This window comes from Achroia grisella, unplaced genomic scaffold, assembly GCF_030625045.1.
Source record: "Achroia grisella isolate CSIRO2021 unplaced genomic scaffold, CSIRO_AGI_Agris_v1 utg900, whole genome shotgun sequence".
In the NCBI taxonomy this organism is placed as follows: Eukaryota; Metazoa; Arthropoda; class Insecta; order Lepidoptera; family Pyralidae; genus Achroia; species Achroia grisella.
In genome coordinates, this window is record NW_026713059.1 from 4,092,826 (window position 1) to 4,113,761 (window position 20,936).

Genomic DNA, 20,936 nt, shown 5'->3' on the forward strand with positions numbered 1-20,936 from the left:
TGAAGGTTTGGACAAGATTACACGCGTTGTTAGTCTTAAATGTAAGGGCCATATTAGTAAAAGACCATTATCTAAGATATGTTTACTGCCTGTAACAGAATAAGTTGATTTGCAATGGCAGTCTATTTTCTAAGTAAATCTGTCAATTTGTCAGAATTTGTTATTGTTTAATTAAGCTTAAAGTAATTTTGTTAAGTATGTTAATTTCTACTCATGTTTTGTAATATTTTTATAGCATTTTTGTTTGTCTATTCGCTCACCTTTAATATTGTTGATTTTGTATGTTAATTTTATTTTTTTTGTAGTGATGAACAACTAAAGTACTGTAGTTGTCCATGGTGGGCGGTATGTATAAATTGTAATAAGTATTGGCCGTAACAGTTTACAGTATGAAATACTAGATGGCGCTGTGTCAATTCTAAAACGCGCTATAGTTTCGTTTTGATCATTACATGTATTCATTGTAATGCAAAAATTAAATTGTCAATTAACCTTGGTACGTCTTTTATTTGTATAATACTTCTAGAATGTTAAACACTAGTATAAATATTGAGAAGGCAATAGCGAAATAGTATTATTGTGCAATAACATTATAAAATTGTGGAATTGTGGACTGAATTACCTGCTGAGGTTTTCTCGAGAGACTAAAGCAAGAGAAGAAGGTTTCAGAAGAGAAGGGTATATTATGTTTTTTTAAGGATCGGCAACGCGCACATGACACACCTGGTGTTTCAAGCGTTCATAGGCTACGGGAACCGTTTACCATCAGATGGACCCCAAGCTTTTTTACCATCTGGTATAAAAAAAATCATCTAAAATTTATTGCAGATATGCTCTCATTAATATTGAAAACAGCATTCTGTTCAAAATCATATTAGAGATTAGCGTGCCCAAACAATGATAATACGTATGTATAATCGATGCTAGTACGATCGTCATATTGTTGCTAAACTGAAAATTAGAACTAATAATAGCTAATCACAATGTTACTTAAACTCGCTGATAATTTCATATTCCTAGATTACATTAACATAAGTATTGTCTTTGTTAATGTTCTATCTAATATTAACTGACTACATTACAAGTAATATACCAATAAATTAGCATATTTTGTATACGTACTTTAACGTTGATTTTATATCTCAACTAATTTTAGATTGCGATAGAATCCATTAAAATGTCACAGTTATATACGTACCTATTAAATAAATACTAACAATCAAATCTTTCCACAAGGAAACAATTTGTAACAAGTTCGAGATACTTTGAAGTCATAATTATTGTTCTCTGATTCATTTAAAAGTTTTGGAGTTCCACCGCACAATTATATCGTTCATTTTATGCAACTAGCTGCGTCTCGTGGCTGCATTTGCACAGAAAATAATATATAATTATTTGGTCGCAGTAACTCGTAGAAAATCATTTATAGTATTCAGGAAATTAAACAACTTTGCTAAAGTTAGCAATTAATGATTTTTTTATATAGGTATGCATATATTCTTGGCGGTACTACAAGCAATGTACACATTAGAATTTTGTGTAATATATACCTAAACCTATAAAATATTCTCAAGTATTGAAATAAATTACTCATACTTAATATTCTATCAAAAAAAATGTACTCGTAAGTAATATTCTTTACTTAATCCTGAAATATGGCTAATTTATTTTTGTACAGCAGCTACACATCTGTGCGTTTTGCGTTTTATGGCTGAAACCGTGGCCAAGACACTCCTTTCCCTCAGGAATTTACCCTTTTCTTCACTAAAAACAAATACCTTTGTCCGCCAGTGCGCCTGCCCCTACTTTCCCAATGTCATTGCATAATATTCTAATAATGATTAGGGTAAACTTCAAGACATACTTTATTCTCTGTAGAATTATATATTAAGGCAAAAAACAGTCGACGTAAGAAATGCATCTACAATTCTGAATCAGTGTAATAAACATAGTCTGTAAATATATGTTGTAAGGATATACAAGATATCAACTTCATCTGCGAAGAAATGGGAATGTTTCATTAAAAAAAACCTAGGTATTCAAAATCTTTTAACATGACTGCTAATATATGAAATTCATTAGATTTTCATACATTAGCAGCCACAAAAAAATGGTAGGTATTAACCTACCAATTTTTAACCGGAATTGTATACAACCTACTTGATTGGTTTTGACCACAGGTAAAAGGAGTTTGGACAAAATAATAAATATATGTCATGGTTGAAATATAACCTCTTAAAAATCTACGAACTCTAAATAACGTTAACACAACAATTGTAACTATAGAAAAATGAATACATCATTATATGCCAATATGATACAAATTAGAAGAGACAGAATGTGGTAACCAAAAACACAAAAAATGGTTTAATCCGTAACCAATTTCTTAATTAAAGATAAAATGAATCTTGAAACATATATGTTCATACGAGACATGGAAGAACGTCAATAAAATATCACTTATTAAATTCAGAAAGACATATTTTACATTCGATTTTTATGTCCGCTGTTAATTTCTATCTATCCCTCTGCAGCAACTCCTTAACAGTTCTTGGGTACGTTTTTGGATCGATATGTGAACAATTTTACTCATGTTTTAAAGGAAATTTTCTGATATTATTCGGACATTTAATAACCATGTTAACTGATGTTAGTACTATCTATGAGGATCTGTTATACATAAGGCATTGTAATCGAGACTACAACTTCAATAGCTACTTCGTTATAGCAAATATTCTTTCTATAATAGGAGAATACAAGGAGTGGAAATCAGAGTTCAATAATTATAATCAACGTGATTAATAATTTGATACAGAAATATTATTCAAATGTTAGATTTGCAAATGATAGTAGAAACATACTTACCGTATGTCGGCCATTTCATAATGGCTGGGGGATATATACTGGAATAGTTGAATACTCTAGCAGCGCCGGTGCCAAGTGCTCTAGTACTGGTGGGTAACCTGTGCGTCCTCGCAGATCCTCGTACACTGTCTCCGAGTAGACCACGTGTTCAAGTTACAAATATCATTTTTTTAATCAGTAACATTTTAGTATTTTCGTATGATTTTATAACGGCATTACAGTATATCGTTCCTATAAACGAAATGGATCGTTATATTACTTAACTTTCGAATGTCTTAAAATAATAAATATATAAAAAAATAAAGCATATAAAAAAAGTAATATTTCAATTATTTAAAAAAGTTAATCCTAGAGAAACCGAGGAGAAACGAGATTGTTAGTAATGTGGACTAATGATCTTCTTGCCAGCAATGAACCACGTTAGGTTGATCTCCACGCGGTTTCCCTTAGTAACCATCGTGATAAATTCTTGGTGAACTTGTCACAATGGGCTAACTGACCTGACATGCTCATCTTACCATCCTCCACTGGTGCCCCGTAAATCATTGCGAAGGCGGGTGCACCATTTCATTATCATCAATAAAATTCAATCCCAGAGAACCCTGAATACCTTCTATAAATAGTTGCACAACCATATTATATAATATTTTGTACATTACTTGCAAAATTTAACATACTTTAGATAACTCTTGAAAACATTATTCTGTACAAGATACAGGAACGTATATTATAAAGAAAATTATAATAATTATTATTACAGTAGGTGATATAAACGGTATAATAATATTGTTTTATAATTATTTTTACATTCATTTTACATAATCGAAATTATTTATGAAATCATTTATTTATTTATCATATAATATATATATATATATATATATATATATAATAAATAAATGTGACTTAAATTTACCCCCATTTTAAAATATTAAATAAACCCTTGCAACGGATAATAAATGAAGAAGGGTTTTAGTTATAAGAAAATTTTAATTGGCTGCTTGATAATGTTGGTACAGGCAAATTAAATTCACCTTATTCAGCTATACAAACTTTTATTGTTTGACACTGAAATTAAAAATTAATAAATAAAAGTGTTGATAATAGAGACTAAATAGCAACAATATTAGATTAAAACAATAGAGGTAAAAACTTTTTAATTAATTTTAAACACCTTGATGGTTCAACAGTTACTACACATATATACCTTACAAACGATGCGGGCTCTATCCGCGCAAAACATATATTTGTTTTGATTGCTCTAGGTATTTTTTTGTCTATATATCTTCAAAAAAATTGATATTTATATGACCTTAATACCCAAGGTTTCATTTGTTCTTTCATTCGTTATACTTAAATAGTACCAACTTAGGCACTATTTAAAAGCATAACTACTAATAATTTTTAGTTAATAAATTCATAGAACACAAATCTGTTTATTATTCTCACTCACACATTGGATATTATTTTCATAATTGTTACCATATCAAATCACAACGATTTTTGTCAACTGTCAAAAAAGGTTACAGGAGAACTTTGCAATATCAGAAGTGCGATCGAAACCTGAGTTGACAATTTGGCACATTTTATAACGAGAGGAGAGTGCTCGACGAGAGAGCCCTCAGCGCCTCCAATGAGGCCGCACAATCACTTTTGTCAATGAAAAAAGAAAAAAGAAATTAATGGAGGTCACTTTACAACGACATCTTATTTATATTATGTTCGGAATACATGTCCACATTAGCATTAGTATAAAATTTTAATAAATAAATAAAAATAAAACAAATCTATATTTATTCGGATTCTCGTGGTTGTAACCTTTTAATATTGTTGATGTAATTCATACATTTAAAATTAATTATGCCCTATATTCTCCTGCCATATAGTTTCATTGTAAGAAAGGATCGTACCTACAAGAAGTAGCAAAGGGAATTGAGAGTATATGTAATTGTAGACATGATGTATTAAGTAGGTATATCTTGATGGACAGTGAACACGTAAATGGTATTTCTGCAACTAGTGACGAAACGACGGAAGGTTGACTGAGGGACATAAAGCTCCCTAGAGTGCTCCAAGTAACATCGGGACTTTCGCATCCGTCTTATGTAAACAGGTCTACCTCCTTTTGTGTCGAAAAGAGGATTGGTTACGTGGCAGTTTTTGTGCTATATTATGATAATTTCAGGAAAATTAATTGCTAAAAAGTTCCTTTCTCACTTTAAGTATAATATTAGCTAATTCTTTTTATGTATAATCTGTGGTATATGTGTCACATTCCTTATAATTAAATATTTCGAAAGATTATTACTACACACACTTAAATAGGCCTACTATTTTATCATTAAAAGGAATAGAGATAAATAATAAAAAGAATATAAAAAATTGCAACGCACAACGGAGTAATTATCCAGTGGATAAAGGGGCACAGCGGATCATATGGCAATGACGCCGCGGACGAACTAGCGAGAGTAGGATCCGGTATGGTGGTTGCAGGCCCCCTCCCGCTCATGCCAATACCATTCTCGCAATTTCGCACCTGGATTCGCCAGAGATCCACCGAAATACAAAACCAAAGATGGAACCTAACCACTGATTGCACAAGCTAAAGTGGCAATTCCAAAAACGAACCATCGGTTAACAACACGTCTACTTAATCTAGATAGACAAAACCTCAAAATAATGATAGGGACAATAACGGGCCATTGTTCCTTAAACAAACACTTATACAAAATTGATGCTACAGACAGCCCCCTCTGTCGGGGCTGCTTTGAAGCTGAAGAAATGGCGGCTCACGTAATCCTGGAGTGCATGGCAGTGGCCGAACAACGAAAACAAATCCTCGGAACGGTGAGGTCGCTCCGTGAAGCCTGCGAAGACACCAGGAGTCTTCTGCGCTTTTGGGAGGAGCTTGGCTGGCTACGTTAGTAGTCTGGCTCTACACGCACAACGGCCCGAATGTGAGGCTAATTGCGGAGAATGGAGTCTAACATACCATACATACCATACCAAGGAATAGAGATTCTAATCCATTTTAAAATAAATATCATTATTTAAATACGAATTATTCATATTGATATACGAGTATTTATAATAATATTAGCTGTACCCGCGACTTCGTCCGCGTGGAATTAAAAAAAAAGTTAATTAGAGATTTTTTTTTAAATAAAAGTAGCCTAAGTTACTCCTTAATACATCAACTACCTGCCAATAAAAGTCCCGTCAAAATCGGTCCATTTCAGAAATTAGCCGGAATAAACAGATAGACAGACAGACAACCAAAAGTTGTAAAAAATAGTATTTTGGTGTATGTACCGTATTTGTATTCATATACATGTAATAAAAAACGATTATTTCAATATTATAAACAGACACTCCAATTTTATTTATATGTATAGATAAACAAGCAACAATATTCTCAATCAACACTCGGCACTATTCAAAATAGCGTCACCCTAAACGTTACTGTAGTAACATGATACCTATTATGCTACAGAGCATTTATTTTTCTAACTGTCTTAGATTTTTTTATTAGATGATAATCAGTGGATGCAGCCGCGTGCACCTTAGACTGGCGGGGCACCCGTGGAAAATGATCGAATGAGCATAAAGTCAGGTCAGCCCACCGTGATAACTAGGAATTTATCGGGATGCTTTCCAGGGGGAACCGCGTAAATGTCAACCTGACATGATACGTTGCTAGCAATAGGGGTATCAATCCACATTACCAACACTCGCCTTTCTCCACTATTGTCTTATTTGAGATACTTAATAAGCTAATACGTAATTCTCACCATTCAATAGTAATAAGATTTGAAAACGGCTCAATAAGCACCTAATTTAGGAAAGGCTTTTATCGCATTACCGTCATTATCAAACGAATGGCTTCGTAAATACTAATATCGCTTGCCGATATTGTTACGTCAATAAATCACAATTAGGTAAGGCTCATCGCCTTCGCTGCGCTTTATATTTTCAGGAAAAATAATAGTCAAGTATCTTCAGATTATTTGGTGCGTAGATTTTTTTCTGTGACTGGAATAGGAATGGTTTCATGCTGTCGAGCATACCTGATGGTACCTAAGTGGTAACCGTCGCCTATGTACTTGAACAGCACCACGAGCCAAGATGTGCCACCATATCCTGTAAATTCACTTGCTGACCCCACCCTACAACTGAAACAACTTATAAAACAGGGTGGTGGTTGACTTATGTGAGACTGAAGCAAACGACTTTCTACAAAGTGTACTTCGGCTGATGCACATATGGTACCAATTTGGTATATACAATTCACCTTATCTATACTAATATTATAACAAGAGTTAAGAGAAAAGGGATGCTATAAAAAAAATAAAAATTTAAAAAGAGAAAATTCCCGCAGGTAGATATAACTACGGTGAATAACTTGTTGTACATACACCTAGTAACAGATTTGCTATATTCAGTAAATCTTGTAATCTCCAAATTTTAATTAAATTAATAAATATCTTCAGAATCATGCCTACAATTATTATAGCCTCACTTGTTTGGTGGTTGACAATAAACTCATGTTGAAAGTAATTTATTAATGAACAAGATCTTGACGTATTGTTCGTATCTTTCTATTGTAAAGTAAAAAAGTTGCCAAGAAACTATCTACTAAAACAAAACTTCAGCTTCCGTATGTAACGGTGAGCTAATGCGAGTTGTTCTCGTAATTCTTTGTTTGGGGCCTCGAGTATGTAGGTACGTAGCGTAGGGTGGGCGTCATCACTGTCGCACTAACTTGCAGTTACCACAGTTACGAGTCACAGTGACCATGACTCGGCACTGCCTTCTAATATGCTCCTGGTGTTCTGTAAAACTTTTGTTCTCAACTAGACGCTGCCTATGATTTGTTAAGATGTGCCAATGAGTAAATACACTGCATTTTTAATTGTACCTTATATGATTCTAAATTATGAAATACATAATATTTTAAAGTTATTCAAAAATCCTGCTATTTATATAGGAGCAGGACTATTAATATATTGCGTGTTATTTTAACAATATGCTATATTGTATAATAGATACGAGTCATTCCACGAGGAATCCTAACTGTATATATGTAGTTTCGACAGTTACATTTTTTAGAATTAATTGTTCGTTAAATACCTGTTACGAAATAATGCTGCAATTTAAAAAGTGAACACGATATTTATTTGAACACGAATCACAAGCAATCGTCCGTATAACGCTACGATAAATTGACAAATAGTCATTTTGTGTAGACACAAATTCAATATAGGTAGTTGCAGAAAAATAACACATTGTTATCAAAGAAAATATGTACGGAATGCTTGTTTATATATACCTGTCAGAGATACAAACATCTTTCATTGGGTACTCTGCAGTTCTTTTATTATCAAATATATTTAAGGAAAGGAAATGTGAAGAAAATTATGTTATTAAACTTTAATTTGCAAATAAATTCAAAGTATGCTTTACGACTTTTCTCATCAATTCGTGCTGTAGATAACATTTATATATCTTTCCTTTTATATTCTTACTGCGTTGTTTATAACTTTCGGTTGCACGTACCTATACCTACATAAATGGGTAACAGTTTCATTAAACATTTAACAATATTAAAGAAATTATATGAAAACGTTTACAGAAAGTACATCTAAAATATCTTACTTATTGTTTATGTTTTTAATTTAGATATTTAGACTTCTCTATCATTAATGGCTGAAGAAAATGACCTGTCTAGATTATTATTTAGAAGAACGATATATTTTATTCCGGTATTTCATAACTACATCACGTTCAAGCATAAATCCACTATTGATCTATTTTCACCACTTTACAATATCACCATGTTAATATTATTTAAGATGGATCACATTTAGATAATGTACAAACTGTATACTCTATCTTTAGATAGTATTTTTCATTGATATTCAATAATTCGCAATCATACTTCATAATTTGCAATTGACGATCCTACATCTATCTCTGATGTCATAACATCAGAGATAGATGTTGGATGCTGGCAATCATATCTCCTTCATATGGAGAAGGCGCAATCGTCGCTAGTTGAATTGAAATTAATGTTCTATTAGATGTATACCTACTTTCATACAAGACGAGAACGAATACGCCAAGTTACATACGTAGGAACAAATTGAAGACCATCGACTAGAAAATAAGTCTCCCAATCCACTTCTCAACAATACAAATTACACAAATTAGCCGGGTTTACCTTTCAATACTTTGAAGCATTTAAAATCATACTATAATAGGAAAATATATAGTACAAGGAAAAAAGGATCTTTTTTAAGTTGTTGAATTAAAAGTAATTCAATATAATTGGCTAAGCATAAATCTTTACCATATGTATGTATATGAGAAATATATTAACTGCCCAGGTGACTTGGTATAAGATTGTTTTTTGAGATTTCTTTTTATTTAGTTACGGATAAAAAATAATAAAAACTACAACTTGATGTACTATAACTAAATAGACAATGGCATTAATTTCAAAAATAAGCATTTTCGTGAATTACGCATATGGTTGGAACTTTAAATCAAGACCAAACTGCCGAAAACTCAAAGTTAAACGGTATAGGAAATGAGGCACCTTCCTCTGTAGTGCCCATGACGGCTCTTGATTATATCGGATTTGTAGGAAACGTGCGCTGAACCCATTCGGTAGGTGCCTACGTCGTCCACAAACGGGGGAAATTAAATCAATTAAAGCCACATTGAGAAACATAAATCGAAACTGAGAGCGCCTAAACCACTAACCTGGTTTAATGAGCTAGCTTAGACTGAAATGTTTTTAATTCAAACCTGGCCGTCAACAATAAAAATTTTAAAATATTTAATTTGTGCCTATTTCCCTAGTAAAGAAAACACCGATAACAAACCAAATGCTCAGCCCCTTTCATGTTAAATTTAAATATACCGAATGAAATGTAGGCACGATGTCGATAAATAGTAATGCCTCCGTTTATATGCGTAACTATTATGAATGTATATTATTAGAAATCTATACTAATGGTGTATATGCAAAGTGTCTCTATCGGATGTCTGTCTATTTATTATCTATTCCGGACAAATTTCTGAACGAATTTTAATTAAGATGTGATATTCACCAATGGGGACAGTCCTATCTTTAAAAACCAAATGAAGTAGCGGTAGTTTCATTTTAAAAATCGGATCACAAACGTCTTCATAACACTAAGTGTTGGTCGCTATGAATAAAAAATGATTTGTACCCTTTTCAATACAAACTAGACACAAAAAGTGATCAAGTAAGTGATGCATTTCATAATAAAACTGAGATTTTAAGAGTGTTATCAAATTATATAAATTATTAGTATCTACGATAACTTACTGCCTTATGAACCGTTATTTACAAATTATACTGCAATTTACATACAGATAATAACTATAACTGTAGGTAGATACTAGATTATATAATAATAAGGGTTATTCAGATTCTAAAATCAACTTGTGATACTTATTTGCCGCATACAAGAACAAGAAACATGTCTTGTAAGTGGATATTGTAACAAAATCTTCTGTTTTGTATAAGCAGTCGTAGAACATCAATCTTACAGTCTAAATAAAAATAAAGATATTCTCCCTCATAAATATAAATTGAAAATATCTCTTTGAATATAGAATAAATTGTGATAATATACCTGCGCAACTTAGACTCTAATTTCAGTGCCCCAATTTGACTACTCTGTACTATAACAGATCATAATGAAATTATTATTTGAATTATATAGAACATTCCAAAATATATTTTCTTTAATTGGATATTCTGCTTTATTTGTACAATAATAATAATACTAACATCTAACCACGACTTCAGCCCTCCGAACCTAATAGACTGAGATTTACATTTAAATATGAGTTAAATATTGTAAATTAATTAATGAATATTAATTACAAATATAGTAAAATATATTTAGATACTTTTTTACGGACTTTATAAAGTATAGTAGATACATAAAGTAATGATTCAGCACTACAACAGTCTTGTTTATAAATGAACCGTATGATCTATGTAGTTGTAGAGTTCGCTTTAATCATATCTGATTTTTCTATTTAATTAAAATAACAAACGTATGAACATCATTACGGATCTCGTTACAACATGTAACATCAATATGTTACATCCGCAACACCACTCATACGTTGTCATTTCAGAGGTCTAAGGTCATATCTTTTATCGTTTCATTGCAATTTCAAAATTGCGCATTCAAAATCTTGTATCATTTCAGTCCTTTGTATTTTATTGCAGTATATTGGAAGCGGAAGCAAAAGGTGCAATATATTTGACCACTAAAAATGGAACAATTCCAATAATGCTGACGTCCCTGAATGTCCGCACTGACAGCACACCGCAACATACTGCAAAAATTTTGTCTGCGGCCACTAAAAATCATTCTCAGAATGCTCGCAAACACCGCGACTATTGGGGTGACTCCGAGGAAATGTTGCTGTCCAATTACGTGAATTCGTCATATGAGAATGTTGATACATCTCGCTGGAGAAATAATAAAAGAAGCATAAACGACGTAGTCTCGAAAAACATTACGTTGGTACTAGAGAATCTTTTAAAGAACTATGAAAATTCTCAGCTACCCACTCATGGAAAAGGTAAGCCAATTAATAAAGGCATTGATTTAAGTATCCTTTTTATGATTTTATGTTAAAGCTAATAATAGTGTAATTAAAATAATGAAATTACAATTTTATTTCATGACCGTGAGATAAACTTAGAAATGTAACTTTTAAAAAGTCCTTCTTTCAGACACCTTTCTTTGTTTTAGGATATCCAACTGTTGTACAAACAAACATATTGATAAGAAGTATGGGTCCGGTATCTGAACTTGATATGGTGAGTTATGACGTAACAAAGTTTGTATTTTATAGATTCTTGTATGAATCTAATAAAAAAATATCATTATTATAATATACAATTAATAACGTAATACAAAGGGATAACACCTATCAACTAATAATGACGCCGTATTTAAGAGTTTTAATGTAACTAATACAAAATATATTAGAACTATAAAAGCAAGTACTGTCGTTATCAATACAATTCTTTCTTTGTGCATAAATAAAAAATAATAGTAGTAGCATATTGTTATTTCTTTTTTTACGAGTATAACACTTTATGAGTGTTTACCAGTAATTTTACTTGTATATTTCAATTTTATTTTACTACTATTCTATCAGTACTTAACTTTCGTCCTCAGGATTATTCAATGGATTGCTACTTCAGACAGTATTGGCGCGACACACGCCTGTCATTCCTCGGTCCCATACGCTCCTTGTCCCTCTCGATTAAGATGCTTGAAAGAATATGGCGGCCCGACACTTACTTCTACAACGGCAAACATTCTTACGTACATACTATCACAGTTCCCAACAAGCTCTTGCGGATTAGTCAACATGGCGACATTTTGTATTCAATGAGGTGAGTTTTATATTTTATAGTATCTAGTGGATTATATTCGACTGGAAATTGTACCTTATTATAAAATTTAAATGGTATATAATTTGGTGGCAAGTGGTAACCGTGACCTATAGGCCCATGACCAAAACCTACGAACATCACGTTATCATGTAACACCCATGTTACCCGAGATGTGTTGCTATTCCAGAGAACTCAAATGTCATGAATGAATTGTACTGTAAATTAAAAACAAATATGATCCAGTAATAAACGAATTAATTAAAATTTAATAAAAAATAATAATTAAATTTTATAGTCTGTGAACCAACACAGCTTCTAACATAGCGTTTAACACAGCGTAAACCATTTTTAATTGGCAGAGTGAAAAATACCCGCGCTCCGATTACCCGTCGAGTTATTCATGGGACGTAAATTACTATGGATATTCTTAATTTAAGAGTGGAAATACTTGTACAATAAAAAATTGTTAGCATTCATCACGATTACAGGTTATTTCATAGTGCAGTTATTTCAAGGTACAAAATAAAAGTAAATAGATACCTACAGTAACATAATAATTAGTTCTTCAGCTGAATTTCTTAGTCATATTTTATTCTTCATCTTAATAATTTATAAAACATTATTTTCGGTGATTATTATTATTATCTACATCTGGTGGATCTAGTATATACTCAATATATGTATATAAGACCATTGATATAATATCAGTCAATATGTAACGATTTCTCGGGGATTAATACAAATAACTCCATTGCCATTAACCATTCATTATTATGATACCATATCAGCCATGTGGTATCATGTCAGCTTGACTTCCACGCCGTTCCATTTGAGAGTTATTAGTTGTAGTTAGTAGTTGTACCTATGTTTCGTAATTGTAACTGTAATACCTATAGTAAATATATAAACTCGAGCTCATACAACATTATAAATTTAAATCTGCTTGATGTAAGAATTGTTAAATACTAATAACATTGATGATGGTTTTAAAATAATTTTAAAAATTGGAGTGTCTGTAATATTCATAAACACTAAAGAAACTTATCCTAAATTTAGTAATGACATATTGTAATTTAAATAATGTAAATTAAATATTGTAATGGGTGAAAACTGTGATTGGTACAGTTTATGCTGTAAATAATATAAATGACGTAGTGGAGTAACTTGAAACAGTCATGCTCGCTATAAAGTTCAAACTTGTGGCGGCGTGGTGGGCCAGGTCGATGTGCTCCCTCTAATATGGTTGAGTGCAATGATGGCTGGCTCATCCGTCATACTCGTGTACGGGTGCTGCTTGTGGGGACTGGTCTGTTCAGGTTGCGAACACTGATTAGAGTTTTTGATTTTTTTTTTATAGCATATGCTGGTGGTCACTCTATTCTCCCAAATTTGAATTTAAATGAAATAGTATTACTGTAAATATGTACAACATTAAAAAAAAAATACGAGCTGAGTTTCTTGTCAGTTCTTCTCATCTCGAAATCATTCCGAACTGACGGTAGATTTGACATATCATAAGAGTCTGTAATAGACCTACATGAATAAAGATATTTTGAATTTGAATTCAAATGACCGTTTTTTACTACATGCATATGAATATAAATATGGTATAACATTTTTTACAATTTTTGTCTGTCTGTTTGGTACGGTTAATCTCTGAAATGATTGGACGGATTTTCTCGGAACTTTTTTCGACAGCTAGCTGATGTAATAAGGAGTAACTTAGGCTACTTTATTAATTTATTAATGATGAAGTCCAAGGGATCTTCATACATTTTAATATACTTACATACAAATTATTACTAACAGCGGTACGTTATTATTTTAGTCCCTGGTATTTAGTTTCTAGTACAATTGAGTTTGTATCAGTATCAATAAACTGGGCATTCAATGCCTAGCCTAGTCAGCTGTTAATCGGTTTAGTGGACGATCGGCCGCCTCTGATGCTAAATTCAGTAAACAGAATTGGAAATGGCATGCCTTTTAGCTAATCCGCTCTATTGTTGCAATGAACACAGATTTCATATGCCGTAATATGGGTCTGTAACGTTATGCAGACAAAATAAGTAATTCAATTTGCATTTGAAATTTTAAGTCATTCAATAGGTATGTTTTTTAAATAAATATACAATTCTTACCTATTATACGAAAATATGTCTTTCTGGTCGTTGTTTTTTGAGCTACAGCTAAAAAGAGTTTAATGAAATTTGTCATTTGGCAAGATAGATTACCTATATTTATATTACAAGGCTACCTTTTATTCCAAGAAATGCAGACAAAGTTACTGGTACCGACACTACTTACAATTTAAAAATAATATACTCGTTTCTTCGCACTACATGCCCATACAAAGATAATCGATTACATAGCAAATATGCAGTTTTATAAAATTGTTGACTATTTCACGTAAAGCTCAACATTTTCATGACACGTTTATTTACGTTTATTTATCATTGAGAGATAATGTTAGATTATATGTAAGATTAAATGATGTAAGATTATAATAAATACTTATCTCCGATCGATACGCAGTCTCATACAATGGCCTGAGCAGAGTTACGAACCTCTAGGTATACCCTCGGACTATACCTAGTCGTAAGCTTCAGGCAGGAATTGAATTCAGCCGCTCCGTAAGCAGCTCCTTCCGCAGATTTGGAAAGTCCTCTGCATTCGCTCCCATTTTTATGTAAAAAGGTTATTACAGCCAACAATATTAGAATAGTTTACCATGCTCAGTTTAAAATGCCGGTACCAAAGTACAATATTAAAACATAAAATTTCAATATCTACAAAAGCATCTAAAAATAGGACAGTCTGTTGTTTAGACAAGTTACAAAACTTTGGTACATTTAGTGATTATACAAAATGATACCTAATTATGTATTTATGCATCCATACTAATATTGTAAATCCAATAGTATGTCCATACGTCTGTTTGTTACTAAGTATTTTACGATTAAACGCCCGAAAGGGTTATAATTAAAGATATGTAAATAAATATATATAGTTATTATTTTTATTTGCAATATCTGTATGTAATTATGGAATAACTATACTATAATATGCTCAGTGTAGGATATTTTATTGCAATCGTTAACATGTTGTTAACGTTATATTACAAAAATCTCACTGATTACAATAAAATATCCTACACTGAGCATATTATAGTAAATTGATTAATACAATCAATAATAATATTTTTTTTTGCAGACTAACAATTAAAGCCAAATGTCCTATGGAGCTACGAAATTTTCCAATGGATCGTCAGTCGTGTCCACTTATTCTTGGTAGCTGTAAGTAATGCATGTTTCTTGTATAGACCATTTCAATTTCAACAGACTTTACATAACAGTAAGTTTTAAACTGTAAAATAAACATCCGAAAAGCGTATTTTTTTCTGTCAGGCACTAATCAAAAATAATAGGATGAAGATGAAGTCAGTTAGTAAGTCCATCGTGACGAATCCACAAGAAATTGATCACGATTATTTCCAGGGGAAAGCGCACGAAGATCGACTTGATCGCATATATTGCTAGAAATAGGGCCACTATCTCCCATTTATCCCGTCCCAACTATTGTATAAACCAGAAACATATTACCCAACAAAAAAAAATTCTCTTATCTATGGTAGGTGTAGGTAAACTAAGCCTCATAGTACTAGGCGAAATCAGTATTTCATTAATATCTGTTTAGCTGTGAAATGTACCCCAAAGGATACATTTCACGGCTAAACAGATATTAATGAAAATTAACATGAAGATATATTTTACGGGGACCGACATAGATTATCTTTTGTCTAAGAAATAAATCTGGAAGGAGGTGAAATATTAGTTGAAAGTTACATTCTAAATAAAATACGTAATATATAACTATTATATAACTAACTTGTATATATAACTCAACAGATGCATACTCAAACCAACAGCTGGTGTACCAGTGGCAAAATTCCGAAAGCGTCAACTTTGTACCTGGTATGACTCTATCCCAGTTCGATCTCATCAGTTTTCCCTACCGGAACTTTACATTCACAAGAAGGGAAGGTAAGAAATACTTATAATTTCGTACTTAATAAATGTTAGAATTAATTCAAAATGACTTTCGTTGATGACGTACTTAAGAGGATCCATAAAACAATTATTTTATAATTCATCTCACGAAAGAAATCTATAAATAACTTATGAATATTGACGACTTGATAAAAGTTAATTTTGTATTCTTAATAAGTATATATTTAATTTAAGTTTAAGTAATTGAGGTGGATTAGACTAACACTGTGTGACTATGAAAGCGCTTATGTGTTCTTTTCTATGCCTTCCCAGCTTCTCTTCAGAGGAGTACCTAAACATTCTAAAAGACGGAAGAGAGCATTCCTTGAATGCTCCTGGCTAAGTATTATAGGTACAACCGGGAATAATTTTATACATCCCTGCATTTATTTCATCTGCGAGTATGATATATTCAGATGCAACATTCTTTGTAGAGTATCGGAAAAAATGAAATTGACAGTCAGACAGATACAATGTGACATATCGTTTAGTCAAAAAGTAATTAAAATATCTATAAATATTTGTACCCAGTCCTATAAATAATAGGACACAAGAAAGTGGAAGATAACTGCATTTTAACTGGCTGGTTTAGTTTGTTCGCAAATGTTAACACATGAAACCTCTTTTAATGCATAATAGTTGTAAAATGGTTTGTAATAAATCATAAAGAATGTGGAATTTATTTTTATAGACTTTTTTACTGTAATGCATATGTGTGATTATTTTTTCTTTTACTCCCTATATAATATTATAATATGTGTGATTACACTCTATCTGCACAAGACTTAAAAGTATTTTTTATTAAAAAAAGAATATTACACATGAGTTTACTTTTACATTCATAAGACAAGTGACAATATTGACAATATAGTCGCTACATAGTTGTATATCTAATCGACGTAATTAGAAAGAAGTTGTATTCATTAAGAAGGGAGAATATTTGACGCAAACAAAAGTTACCTCGGTTATTACTCGGCCTATACAAACAGAAACATATTTTCTCTCACACAATTTCCTGTGATTTGTTATATTCTCAAAGTGCTATTTATTTTACTGACACATTAATTGTGTGCCAGATGTTGAAAATAATGGACAATTTATATTATATCCCGCCTAAACATTTGACCCCAATTATATTAAATGTTTTAGACCAGAAGTGACCATGGCATTACCGATCACTTTAGAAACTAAAAATAAGATTTTTAATTTATTAACGTATTTATTTCAACAATTCTATAATTAATACTTACTTTCAATGATGCTTTAAAAATGTATATGTATATCAACATCTAAACATTATATCTATGAACTTAACTTAGACTTGAAAGTGAAAAGTTATTTTGCACAACCTAAATTATAAGTCCTAATAATTATTGAATCCTCTAAGTGTGCAATACGTTTTCATTTATTTCGATAAAATGCTAAATAGCGTAATAAATTATTACGTTACCGACCATTAATAAATAAACATTTTAATAAGAGAGAAAACTTGAAAATTTTGTTGATGCTATCAATATTGGAAGCAACGAGCGAAAAAGCCCTCAAGCCGATCTCCCACAGCCTCTCATAACAGCTTTTATCTCGACTAATCACGACCCTGCAGTGCCGACTTTATCCGCTTACCGTTTAATATAATTTCACACACGTGGATTCAGATATGGAAAACAGACCACCTCAATATGTATTATAGTAAACTATTGTAGACAACTATTATAGTAAACCTATGTCTGCTACACGTGAATAGGAAGGAAGTCTCAGCGGATATAATTACATTTCATTTGTATCTATCTATATAATAATATGTGAAATACTACTTGTAGTATTTCACATAAATAGTAAATACTAAATAGTACTTGAATCTTCTAAAAGATCTATGAAGATTTAAGAGAACCTAAAGCTTTAAAAATCACCTAATTAGTGTCTATAATAAATAAATAATACAAGTAGAATATAACTTCATGACTTTAATCCCAGATGTTCTAATTTCAATTAAATTCAGAAGTTTTTTCAATTGTCGAGGTCATAGTGTAAACAATGTGGTAAAAGGCAAACTTACCGCCGTCTGACGTCAGAATAGTTAATCGGTGTCTCCAACACAAAAGAATCAAACCAAAACTTGTCTGTCAGTTTGTCGGCTAGATTTCAACTCATGACCTGACAGACTAGGTCGGGGTAGTAAACCACTAGACTACGACGCTCCCGAATTTAAATAATATTACACACCTCCATACTAAGTGGTATTCGCATACTTATTACGTCAATCACCTACTGTGTTTATCTCAAATTGCCCTCCAAAGTACACGCCAAGTGCTTTTCTGCAATAATATGATTTGCTTTTTTCGTGTCAGAAGCAAATATAAAATAATATCGAGCAAACGCCAACGTTCTACGGCGACGACAACACGAATCGGCTTTTACGCCTCGAGGCATCCACTCGTACATTTACTGAAATGTCTGGAGGTGTGTGACGTCATTGATTACGTTAGATAGACCCTTTATTTACAATATTTACATACCTATATACTATTTAATGGTTTCATGAGAGAGCAATATAGAGTCGAGGATCATGTGTCAAAGTTGAATACATATCCATGTCATTTTCGAGAACAGTGTAAGCAGTAATAAAATATTTGATACCGCAATACAGGAGACTTCTCAGTTCTACAAGTGTCCTTCAATCTTCAACGACACACGGGCTATTTCCTCATTCAAGTGTACGTGCCATGCATCCTTATCGTCGTTCTCTCCTGGGTGTCTTTCTGGATACACCGTGAGGTAAATACGTAAAAATGTTCATTATGTTTATATTATTACATTATATTATCACATGTTCACGTTTCTTTTTGTTTTAGGCTACGTCAGATCGCGTGGGTTTGGGAATTACTACAGTTTTAACATTGTCTACGATTAGCTTAGATTCTAGAACAGATCTCCCTAAAGTCCGCTACGCCACCGCTTTAGATTGGTTCCTTCTAATGAGCTTCTTCTATTGTATCGCAACGCTACTAGAATTTGCTGGAGTTCATTATTTTACAAAGGTAAATATCTGATATTAACATTGAGTGGGACACCCATTTTAACGAAGGGCCGTCCAATCATTTTAGATACCTATATTTTATTAAAACGTGATACCCTATAGTAATTCTTTCTATAGATTATAATATAACGTAACCCCTGTATAGTGTTCACTTATTTGTTATTTATGTCTTCTTGTATGTAAGTTGTTATCGACGTTTCTCCAAACTAGAGATTATAATGATAACGTAACCCCTGTAATAATAGAAGATCCTATAAAGCTAAAACTACCGTGTGTTTCCTATACACTAATTTAATTGTAAAGGTTAGAATCTACACAACTCAGTTCCGAAAACTGAATTATAAAAGTATCTAGATTGCAAATATAATTGTACACTGCTTAGATATCACGGTTAACCATACGTACAGATTTTTGATGGACACCATTCATCAATACACAATACAATGCTTGATCAATACACGTTAATATAACGACCCAGCCAACGGACCTGTAATCCTCTAAACAGACGCGACCTTTTAAATCCTCCTTTAACAAGGGAGTCGTATTTATAATTAGACAAACGAGATTACGGGTAGAAGCTAGTTGAGAGTATTACGTATAGAAAAACCGACTGTTCTTTCAGAATGTGCCCAAAATTTGCCTAAAGATTAATACCGCTTTGTACGAAAACTTTTTTTCTGGTAGGCTGCCTTTATATTTGTTACCACATCACATGAGAACGGTTAGACAGATTCAATTATAATACTCTTATATAACCACTATTCAAAATTTAATACTCCGGAACTGTATGACATGCACAGGTCTTTAACAAAAACAGGAGAACTGATGTAATTTTTCCTATAGGTATGTGAAAGAAAACTACTTGGCCATGAATAGGTAGAATGTCTAACTGACACAATTTGTGTAGTTACATTTGGAGCTCGTTATTGCTAGGGGTGTTATTATGACAACGGGAATATGTCTAGTATATTAGTTGTAAATCTGTTGAATGTGACTTGATTGGCAAACCAGCTTACGTGATGAGGTAACCATTAGTTACATATATACTCGCGTTTTATCAGATCATTAGTTGGGGAAAAAATATTGTTACCTATCAGTTAAATATTTCACGAAGTTTAATTTATTTTATATGTCCACTTTGAAACAGGTCGGTTCGGGTGAAATTGTAATAGACGACTCTGAATGGGAGGAACTAATAGAAGAAGTAGGCGGAGATGCTTTCGCAGCGAGACAACTGGCAGTTCGCAGACGTAGCTCTGTTCGCTCCGCCGCTAATTACGTTAGTATTTTGTAGATACCTACCTAATAACTATAATAAGTAGTTTAACCTATTTTCTAATATAATATGTGAGTATCCGCCAGCACACACCATAGCGGAGGCGGAATAATTTCCCGTCTTTTATAAAAAAAAATCTAGGTAACAGTAGGTACTTTAAAAAATGCAAAACTGAAGCGATTTGCACATAAACCGATCCATATGGTAAGTCTGCGTACCCGAATAGAAGACAGATGTTCATGTATACTATAT

General features: G+C 32.3%; 1 protein-coding gene across 1 annotated transcript in view; it reads left to right on the forward strand.

The window, feature by feature from the left end:
- Positions 1-20,936, forward strand: part of LOC131853385 (gamma-aminobutyric acid receptor alpha-like) — a 41,831-nt gene that overhangs the window by 19,320 nt on the left and 1,575 nt on the right. The window contains exons 2-9 of the mRNA XM_059204253.1: positions 11,141-11,499; positions 11,673-11,740; positions 12,105-12,325; positions 15,536-15,618; positions 16,231-16,365; positions 19,019-19,146; positions 19,224-19,409; positions 20,556-20,687. Of these exons, the coding sequence (XP_059060236.1) occupies positions 11,141-11,499; positions 11,673-11,740; positions 12,105-12,325; positions 15,536-15,618; positions 16,231-16,365; positions 19,019-19,146; positions 19,224-19,409; positions 20,556-20,687 (1,312 nt within the window). The remainder of the gene's footprint in view (positions 1-11,140; positions 11,500-11,672; positions 11,741-12,104; positions 12,326-15,535; positions 15,619-16,230; positions 16,366-19,018; positions 19,147-19,223; positions 19,410-20,555; positions 20,688-20,936) is intronic.